The sequence below is a fragment of the Drosophila arizonae genome, chromosome 2 (genome assembly GCF_054131065.1).
Source record: "Drosophila arizonae isolate 15081-1271.41 chromosome 2, UAZ_ARI_1.0, whole genome shotgun sequence".
Lineage (NCBI taxonomy): Eukaryota > Metazoa > Arthropoda > Insecta > Diptera > Drosophilidae > Drosophila > Drosophila arizonae.
In genome coordinates this window covers 23,690,670-23,701,112 of record NC_142922.1, presented here as the reverse complement: position 1 = coordinate 23,701,112, position 10,443 = coordinate 23,690,670, and the positions used below count along the sequence as shown (strand labels likewise).

At 40.0% G+C, this 10,443-nt stretch overlaps 4 protein-coding genes across 5 annotated transcripts; all 4 read left to right on the top strand.

The window, feature by feature from the left end:
• Positions 1 to 243: 243 nt before the first annotated feature.
• LOC108621410 (uncharacterized) lies at positions 244 to 2,649 on the top strand. The gene is made up of 4 exons (XM_089469555.1): positions 244 to 594; positions 652 to 910; positions 979 to 1,300; positions 1,359 to 2,649. Exons 1-4 carry the CDS (start codon positions 252 to 254, stop codon positions 2,577 to 2,579), a joined length of 2,145 nt encoding a protein of 714 aa, XP_089325681.1. The 5' UTR covers positions 244 to 251; the 3' UTR covers positions 2,580 to 2,649.
• A 329-nt stretch (positions 2,650 to 2,978) lies between these two features.
• LOC149270597 (uncharacterized) lies at positions 2,979 to 5,668 on the top strand. The gene is made up of 4 exons (XM_089469575.1): positions 2,979 to 3,350; positions 3,410 to 3,659; positions 3,721 to 4,036; positions 4,097 to 5,668. Exons 1-4 carry the CDS (start codon positions 3,197 to 3,199, stop codon positions 5,312 to 5,314), a joined length of 1,938 nt encoding a protein of 645 aa, XP_089325701.1. The 5' UTR covers positions 2,979 to 3,196; the 3' UTR covers positions 5,315 to 5,668.
• A 42-nt stretch (positions 5,669 to 5,710) lies between these two features.
• On the top strand, positions 5,711 to 8,344 carry LOC149270596 (uncharacterized). 2 transcript variants are annotated; one of them, XM_089469565.1, is made up of 5 exons: positions 5,711 to 6,065; positions 6,121 to 6,370; positions 6,461 to 6,776; positions 6,827 to 6,959; positions 7,028 to 7,167. In XM_089469565.1, the coding sequence occupies exons 1-5, from the start codon at positions 5,810 to 5,812 to the stop codon at positions 7,033 to 7,035; spliced, it is 963 nt and encodes a 320-aa protein (XP_089325691.1). In that variant the 5' UTR covers positions 5,711 to 5,809; the 3' UTR covers positions 7,036 to 7,167. The 2 variants fall into 2 exon arrangements, with proteins under 2 accessions (XP_089325691.1, XP_089325683.1); XM_089469557.1 differs by having other exon boundaries at positions 6,827 to 8,344.
• Positions 8,345 to 8,611: 267 nt separating this feature from the next.
• On the top strand, positions 8,612 to 9,918 carry LOC108621421 (homeobox protein EMX1). Its single transcript, XM_018018720.2, has one exon. It carries the CDS (start codon positions 9,265 to 9,267, stop codon positions 9,805 to 9,807), a length of 543 nt encoding a protein of 180 aa, XP_017874209.1. The 5' UTR covers positions 8,612 to 9,264; the 3' UTR covers positions 9,808 to 9,918.
• The last annotated feature ends 525 nt before the right edge of the window (positions 9,919 to 10,443 follow it).

The following is a 10,443-nucleotide window of genomic DNA, read 5'->3' as shown; positions in this document are numbered from 1 at the left end:
TACTTATCCACTTTCAATAGGCATTACTCAAACATGTACATACACACCAATTTATGCGGGTATTACTTAGAAGGATGCTTATCAAATATGTGTATTTATATACTACACATGTAGGCACTATACATATGCCTTCATGATGTTTTGCGACATGTGATGTCGATAAACGAGCGCAGAAGCTGAAGTTCTCATAAATGGCATTCAGAGTTGCGATAAAACTGAATCCGAAGTTAAACTTGTGCTCTGAGTATTATATGGAGCACAGTTTGATTCAGGAAAGCAGTGCGATCAGTTCAACCCGCAATGGGCATATAATAGCTGGTCAACTTATTCAACCGGAAATGGCTTGGCTTAGCGATAGATCCGCCGGACAGAAGACTTGGAAAATTTGCATTATATGTGGCATATTTCTACTCATTTTTGTCTATACTTTCACAACTTCCCCAACACTGAGCTCTATAGGGACAGATTTGACTGACAACTTATACGATGATTATATTGCATACGCAGAAGAAAATGCATTTCATGCGGGCAATATCATTTTGACTTCGGCTTCACCGCAGCTAGGGCCCTTACAAAACTCTTCCGAGACGTTGGGTAAAAATGTGGTTTGTTACAATAATCAAATAAGCAAGGTATTATATTAACCTGTAGGTCCCAACATCTTGGATAACTATTTTGTGTACACCTCACGATGTCGTATGCCCGCTATAAATCCATTTGCAAGAGATGCGCTGAGAATATTTGAAAATTCAACCTATTCCTCTTGCGATAAAACAAAGGCTCTAATATCTGTGAGTTACAATGAGACGGATCGACGATATAAGCTGCACATGAATGTAGCAGACATCAGATGCTGCTATAAAAAGATTCTGCGCGACGGAAATGGTGCGGAGGCGGACAACAAGTTCAAGTAGATATTCACATATTTTATTTGATTCGACAAATAGAGCGTCAAAGCTAATTGTGAACATATTGTAGATTGTGGTCATGTAAATATTTCCAACAGGACTTTGTCCTTCCCCAGGATATGGATGCCATTATCACCGAGTGTCGTCGTCTGAAGGACAAAAAGCTGCTGCAACAGGATGCCTTTAGCTTTGTGCAACCAGCCAAACATGTGGCCAATCGAACAGCTCCAATTGCCTTAAATATTAGTCAATCAACGCCAGCAGAAAGCAGGCCAAGTGTCCTGCTTTGGGGCATTGATTCCATGTCGAGAATGAACTTCCAGCGGACTATGCCTCAGATGTACAAATTTTTGCGAGGAGAGAATTGGCATGAGCTGCGAGGATACAATAAGGTTAGTGCACTAGATCATTTATTAATAATAATTATAGTGTTACTAATCAATTTCTAAGATGGGAGACAACACATATCCCAACTTAATGGCCATTTTGACAGGATTCAATAACTCCCGCTCCATGTCTGTCTGCCGGCCAAAGGCTGTCGCTGGCATGGATGCTTGTCCTTTACTCTGGAAGGACTACAAGCAGTTGGGATATATTACAGCTTACGCCGAGGATTGGGGCCGGTTTGCCACCTTCAACTACAATAAGAAGGGTTTCGTCAAACCACCAACAGATTACTATCCACGACCTCTTGTGCTGGCCATCGAGAAGGAACTCAAGAAGGCATTGGTATCCAATGTTCCCTACTGCGTGGGTCGTAGACATTATGCGGAGTATATCTACGATTATGCAATACAATTCACGAAAGTCCACAAAAATGAATCCACCTTTGGCATGTTCTGGACAAATTCGTTTAGCCATAATAATTTTTCCTTGCCCTCCTCCATGGATGTTAAGATGCTTGAATATATGCACTCATTGCAAAGAGTTGGCATCTTTGAAAAGTCCATTGTGATATTTTTCAGTGATCACGGCATGCGGTTTGGTCCGCTGCGTAACCTGCATAGTGGGTTTCTGGAGGAGCGTATGCCAATATTTTATATATGGCTTCCGAATTGGTTTAGGGCAAAATATCCAGAGTTTGTGCATAGCTTGCAGCTGAATAGAAATCGTTTGACTTCTCCGTACGACATTCACGCCACATTGAAGCACATTTTGCAGCTGGAGACACCGCTGGCGGACTTGCCACGACCCGAAGCATGCCCCACTTGCCATAGCATCTTCTACGAAGTAGCTGAATCGAGAGATTGCTCAGATGCGGGGATTGAGGACCATTGGTGCACCTGCCACACGTTAAAAAATAGTTCACGTAGCAAGATTCACATCAAGGAAATTGCACAGCAGCTTATTGCTGCCACCAATGCCTATCTGCAGGCCAATAACTTGACGGATATTTGCCAGACCCTAAAGCTTTCAAATATAGAGTCGGTGCAGAGAAAAATATCTGTGCAACCAAAGGAACTTGAGTCTTACCTGGTCAGGTATGAAGCAAAGCCAGAGAATGCTCTCTTTGAAGCATCGACGGACTGGGACAAAAAGACGCAGCTAATTTCAGTAAACGTATCTGACATAAGTCGATTGGACGCCTACAGTGAACTATCCAAGTGCGTAGACGATAGTATAGCTAAAAAGTTTTGCATATGTTTCGATTTGCCAGAGCCCAAACGATAAAGAAATATTTTTCTATCTATTTATTAAGTAAAATAATTTTGTTTTCTTTAAATTAAATTTTTATGTTTTATATGTTGTTGCAATTGTTGTTAATAAGCATATAAATATGAGGCCAACGGAACATTCCCTTCATGCTTCATTAGCCAATAATGACGATTTAGATTTAATGAATTTATTAAAAATATTTGTTTGTTTTTCATTCAATTTTATAATAAAAGCAGATAACTTTTGTTATCGTTCGCGATATGAAGAGGGTATATTAGTTTTTTTTGTAGTTTCCGTTTTATTTCCGGTGTTTTTTGAAAATCGGACCTAATTGTGTTGGTATTTCTGGGTTTGTGTTGGCATTTCATCTCATCTCTTTTTTCGTGCATTCGTTATGCTCCCGACTGGACCGTTGTTTTTTTTTTTTTTTTATTTTTTTTTTATTTTAAATTTTCAAAAAGCGTGTAGGCAATATGTAATAGTATAGGTTGAAGTTAACGTAGTTAAAAAAGAAAAATGATAAGACGTATAGCCCGGTTCAGCATAACCACAATACATTATCAGTTGGATATGAGGCACCGCACAGAACCAATATATTAAGCACGAGTGGATCGCTAATTCAATAACAAACGATGGACTCCCAAATGGCCAAAAAACTTCTTTTGAGTTGCTTTTTAATTCTTTTGATTGTTTTGTATAATGAGCGGTACTTCACTCAAACTAGAAGCACAACAATGGCAAAGATGTCCAATAAGATGACAATAAAATCGTTAACTTCAGCGCAAGGTAATGTGAGTCCAAATGGAGTCCAATTCAACAGATGCCAATACCTTGAATTTTAACAGATTCCAATGTAATCAACTTCTTTGTGAACACCTCAAAGTGTCGGATGCCAGCCCCTGACCCCTTTATGCCTGAGGCTCTCATGATATACAGGAAAGTGCCATATGAGCAGTGCGAGCCTGGTATCGATCTCATCAAGGTGAATTTTAAGGACGGCATCTACAGTCTGCATATGAACGAAGCGAATTTAACGTGTTGCTATAAACAGATCCTGCGCTCCGGAGTTGGCGCCAATGCGGATATGGCGTACAAGTAAATATAGTGACTGCGTATAACTAAAAATATGCATTTGATTTAACATTATAATTTAAAGCTTGCTGCCATGTAGTAATTTTCATCAAGATTTTGATGTTCCACGTCATGTAGATGCCATCATCACCGAGTGCCGTCGACTAATCGATAAAAAGCTGTTGCAACAAGATGCTTTCAGCTTTGTGCAACCAGCTAAACGTGCAGACAATCTAACAGCTATGAATGATTCAAGCTCAGGTGAATCGACTAAGGGGAGACCAAGTGTTCTACTGTGGGGCATTGATTCATTGTCGAGGATGAACTTCCAGCGGACTATGCCGTTGATGTTCAAGTATCTCAAAGAAGAGAATTGGCTCGAACTGCAGGGCTACAGCAAGGTATGAATTAAGTATCACTTATTTAAGTATTTAATATAATTTAGTTTACAACTCTTGCAGGTGGCAGATAACACATTTCCCAATTTAATGGCGATTCTGACAGGATTCAATAACTCCCGCTCCATGTCTGTCTGCCGGCCAAAGGCTGTTGCTGGCTTGGATGCTTGTCCTTTACTCTGGAAGGACTACAAGCAGTTGGGATATATTACAGCCTACGCCGAGGATTGGGGCCGGTTTGCCACCTTCAACTACAATAAGATGGGTTTCGTCAAACCACCAACAGATTACTATCCACGATCTCTTGTGCTGGCCATCGAGAAGGAACTCAAATTAAATGTTACAGCCAGTATACCCTACTGTGTGGGTCGTAGACATTATGCGGAGTATATCTACGATTATGCAATACAATTCACGAAAGTCCACAAAAATGAATCCACCTTTGGCATGTTCTGGACAAATTCGTTTAGTCACAGCTACTTTGCGCTGCCCTCTTCCATGGATGTTAAGATGCTTGAATATATGCACTCATTGCAAAGAGTTGGCATCTTTGAAAAGTCCATTGTGATATTTTTCAGTGATCACGGCATGCGGTTTGGTCCGCTTCGTAACCTACATAGTGGGTTTCTGGAGGAGCGTATGCCAATATTTTATATATGGCTTCCGAATTGGTTTAGGGCAAAATATCCAGAGTTTGTGCATAGCTTGCAGCTGAATAGAAATCGTTTGACTTCTCCGTACGACATTCACGCCACATTGAAGCACATTTTGCAGCTGGAGACACCGCTGGCGGACTTGCCACGACCCGAAGCATGCCTCACTTGCCATAGCATCTTCTACGAAGTAGCTGAATCGAGAGATTGTTCAGATGCGGGGATTGAGGACCATTGGTGCACCTGCCATGCGTTATATAATGCTTCAGACAATGTGATAAATAAAATCGAAATTTCTTATCAACTTATTTCTGCTACAAATGCCTATCTGCACGCCAACAACTTGACGGATATTTGTCAAACCCTGAAGCTTTCATATATTGAGTCGGTGAAAAGGAAAACATCTGTGGAGCCAATGGAATTTGAGTCTTACCTGGTCAGGTATGAGGCCAAACCTGAGAATGCTGTCTTTGAGGCTTCAGCGAACTGGGACAACAAGACGAAATTGATCTCAGTAAACGTGCCTGACATAAGTCGATTGGACGCCTACAGTGAACTATCCAAGTGCGTAGACGATAGTATAGCTAAAAAGTTTTGCATTTGCTTCGACTTGCCAGTGCCTAAATGATCGAGAAATATATATTTAACACAAACAATTTATAATTTTATTGAATTTAGTACACTTATTGGTGGCAGGAAAAAAAATTTGAACTATTATTGATTATATTGCTAACCATGTTTGATTTTTGCAAATTATAGCGGATAGTATAAATAAATGATCTGTATTAAAAAATGTATATGTATAGATAGCATACGGTAAACTGCGGAAGAACTGATTGTTTCGATTTACTCATCGAGGCTTAACATTGAAATATTTCTATTTCCCTAAGTGTTTAGATTAATATTCAAAATGTAATGTATTCTTCTGCACTGATAACGCCGTATCAGAGCTTATGGGAGTCAATAATGAAAGAAGCTTCATATCGCTTTTATAAATTTTCAATGCGTTCGTTTCGATCGTTAGGATTGAAATACCACCACAATCAGTTGGATATGAGGCACCACTCAGAACACAGCACAGCGAACCGCAATTGTGAAATGTGCTTAATATGTATTGATACCTATGGCAAACAGTAAATATAGGTTAATTAGGCCGCAAGGTCCAGAGCTAAATGAACCCTCGAGTTTCCGATTAATTCTAAAGCTCCTTCTGGGTTGTTCCTTAATTGTTCTGATTATACTATATTACCAAAGATATTTCGTGGAGACTGGTATATATGTGGACACTACAATGACATTAGCTACAATAACTACAACAAATATAACAAATACTACGAGTTCTACACAGATAACAAAAAAATTGTTAAATTTAACGCAAGGTAAAGGTGAAACTGAAAAGTATTTCATAAATTCAAATTCATTGTATATGAACAGAGCCCGCCATGAGAAACTTCTTTGTGGACACCTCAAAGTGTCGGATGCCAGCCCCTGATCCCTTTACGCCTGATGTTTTAATGATATACAGAGAAGTACCATACAAGCAGTGCGAGTCCGGTAAGGATCTCATCAAGGTGAATTTTAAGGACGGCATCTACAGTCTGCATATGAGCGAGGCGAATTTAACGTGTTGTTATAAACAGATCCTGCGCTCCGGAGTTGGCGCTAATGCAGATATGGAGTACAAGTAAGTACAGTTCAGTAGATTATAATTTATAATAATTAAAAAAAAAAAATTATAATAATTTATAACTATATATATATCTTATAATTATAGATTGCTGCCATGTAGTAATTTTCATCAAGATTTTGATGTTCCACGTCATATAGATGCCATCATCACCGAGTGCCGTCGACTAAGCAATAAAAAGCTGTTGCAACAAGATGCTTTCAGCTTTGTGCAACCAGCTAAACATGCAGACAATCTAACAGCTATGAATGATTCAAGCTCAAGTGAATCGACTAAGAGGAGACCAAGTGTTCTACTGTGGGGCATTGATTCATTGTCGAGGATGAACTTCCAGCGGACTATGCCGTTGATGTTCAAGTATCTCAAAGAAGAGAATTGGTTCGAGCTGCAGGGCTATAACAAGGTAGGTGTCCATGCAGTATACATAACTTTGAATTTATGAGATCTTTTCAGATGGCAGATAACACATTTCCCAATTTAATGGCGCTTCTGACTGGCTTGAACAGCTCAGGCTCCATTTCCGTCTGTCAGCCAATGAATGTGGGCGGCCTGGATGCTTGCCCAATGCTCTGGAAAGAATACAAAAGTAAGGGCTATATCACTGCCTATGGGGAGGACTGGAGTAAATATTCTACGTTTGACTATATGTTTAAGGGTTTTAAAGATCCTCCGACGGACTACTATGCACGTCCCTTAATCTTGGCCGTTGAGAAAGAGCTAAAGAAGAAATACGACACGGCTTTACCATACTGTGTGGGGCGTCGTCATTTTGCGGAGTACATTTATGATTTTGCCTTACAGTTTACGGAATTTTACAAAAATCGGTCCACATTTGGCATGTTCTGGACAAACACATTTAGTCATAATAATTTTGCCTTGCCCTCTTCCATGGATGCCAAAATCATTGAATACATGCGCTCATTGCAAGGAAGTGGTGCATTTGACGAGTCCATTATTTTGTTCTTTAGCGATCATGGTATGCGTTTTGGTAAGCTGCGCGGATTGGAGAGTGGATTTCTGGAGGAACGGATGCCCATTATGTATATTTGGCTGCCGCATTGGCTAAGACAAAAATATCCAGAGTTTGTGCATAATTTACAGCTAAATAGGAATCGTTTAACCTCACCATACGATATCTATGCCACTTTGAAGCATATTCTAGAGCTGGAAACACCGCTGGCAGTTTTGCCACGACCTGAAGGTTGTCCCAACTGTCATAGTCTGTTCTATGAGCTAGATGAATCAAGAGATTGCTCAGGTGCTGGCATTGATGAGCATTGGTGTACTTGTGTGGAGTTCGAAAATGTTCCGAAAACTAATGCAAAAGCTAAATTAATTGCCCAACAGTTGGTAGAAGCAACGAATAATTACTTGGCAGCTAAGAAGTTAGTTGGTATTTGTCATATCCAGAGACTAAGTAATATTGAGTCCGTGCAAAAGAAAATTTTGACGCACTCAAGGCAATCCAACTCTTACCTGGTCCGATATGAAACGGAACCAGCAAAGGCACTCTTTGAAGCAACGGTCCAGTGGTACGACATAAGCCAGAATATCACTATTTCTGTGCCCAGCATCAGCCGAATGACGTCTTACAATGAACACTCCAAGTGTATAAATGACAAAGTGGCCAAAAAGTTCTGCATCTGTGCGAACCAAGGCAGTTGACTCAATCAATTCCGGCTGCCGAAGTGGTTGGAGTACCGCATAACCACAGACACAAATGTAATTGCCCTAGAAAAGATGCATCTGCATTCCTTCGTGTACTCGAAATCACTATATGTAGCAGCAACTCAATTTTGCGAGCATTGTTGCCAATGCCTATCGCCAGTTCCGATCTCACCCCAGAATCTATCAGGCAAATTAGTTTACAATTATATGACAATTGCAAGAGACAATTGCGGCCATATCAGCGATCGGAGTACAGCTGTTTCATCAATTGTACTGTACGAATGGAGAAGTTTGTTTTAGTAATAATCTTAACAATAAAAAAGAAAAAATGAAATTATTTACTATGTATCTTATCTATTGGTCAATAGCCTGGGCGCAAATCACTCAAGTAGTCGACGGGTGAAAGAGCTTGTTAAAGATTAGTTAATTCTTTTAAATTAAACAAATAAACATATTAGTTGCTTAGCCTATTTTAATAGATTTCATATAAATGATATATAAATAGAATTCAACAGAAAATGAGTTTTCTGCTTAGCAAACATATGCCTGCAAATTCAATTGTAACTGATACTTTGTGCCGAGTCTGTCGGCAGAACTCGTTATTTTGAAAACAAAATTACGAATCAATCAAAACATATTAAAATTTGGGACTCAACTCGTATTCCCATCGAAAATGGCGCAGCAGATGAGTAGATTAGGGCGAGGGGTGGCCAGGCAGGCCATGCACCACCCCGAAAACCACCAGCGACAACCACAACACAAAACGCAAACATTAAACAGCAGCAGCAGCAGCAATATTTGTTGATACAGATACGGATATGTATAAGCTACAGAGAGAAGGCCATTCAAATCACTCAAGTATCTCTGTCTGTATCTGTATCTTATGCTGGGCGGGCTTCCGAGGGCCGGTTCCGTGTGTCAACTTCAATTACTTGCGCTGCCTAATCACGGTCCTATAAGGGTAATAACAATGCACAGCCTACCTGGGCAGGGCCCAGAGGCAGGGCAACGCCTTTTAAACGCCTTATTGCCCGCAAATGAGACTCGAGTACCTCAATGGAATGTGAGACAAGGATAGCGATATGGTATGTGGCTGTGGTGCCATTGCGGTGCACAAAATGGTGGCTGTTCCTGTGTCGACAGCGGCCTTAAATAGCCAAGGATGCGCAGAGCACTGAACAGTAGCAATTCAGCACTGGCACACTCGAGGATCATTGCACAGAATGAGTGACTTCAGCATCGACTACATACTGAACCGCGCCGGTGATAGATACGTCGGCACCAATGCATCATTAGGAATTCTGCAGCGGCTCAGATACCATCCCACATATCATCCATATGCGCAGCCTGCACTCAAGGAACAGTTGCCATCAACAGCAGCCGCGTCCATGGATGACGGACCAATGCCCATGTACGATTGGCTTCAGTACACACGTTACCATCCGCCCAAGCTGCCACGCGCGTTGCGTCAGGGACCCGCAAAGCGCACACCAGGACGTCTGCCTCGTATTCCGTTTACGCCCGCCCAGCTCCAGGCTTTGGAACGAGCTTACAAGGAATCCAACTATTTGAGTGCGGAGGATGCTAACAAGCTGGCCGACTCATTGGAGCTAACCAATACGCGAGTGAAGATCTGGTTCCAGAATCGTCGTGCCCGGGAGAGACGGGAGAAGCGAGAAAAGGACGAGAGCTGCGACTCGACCTTCTCATCCAACGCATCTAGTCCGGAGCCGGAGCAGGAGCAGGATGTATTAATCATTGTATGAAAAATCCCTTGAGTCTTGCGCTTGATGGAAATGTTTAAATTTGGCTGTTACTATGTAACTTGTGATTGTAATTGGGCTGATGACCTTTTGTAAATAGACTACATTATTGAATACATTTATAATTATGATACGAAGACAATAAATAGATTTTAAGCAACATTTATATTGTTTAAATAAAATCCACAGTTGATTACACGAATTATAAACTGAATTCATTTTATTATACAATTAAAACTGTTTATACATTTGTTTTTAAACATTTAAATATTAAAAAAAAATAATGTGAAATATTGAGTTCAAACTTCGATAAGAATGATAATTATATTTTGTATATACCTTAAGTTTAGTTTTTGAAAATTGATATACTTTTGCCAAAACATTCTGTTATTATTTTTTATTTTTTTTGCCAATGTAATACCCTCGATCCAATACTCAAATTCAAATCTTATTGACATGGGAATATAGGATTTAAATTTTTGATTACAAGAGAATTCAAATTGAAATTGATTAACAGGTGAACATAATCTTTTTAAATGCTTTTAAAAATCTTTTTAGAAAATTTCGGAGACTTTACTTTCTCAATTTAAGTATGAACTTGTTTGTTAAAAATTCAACTTCTTTTGTGATGTGTACAAA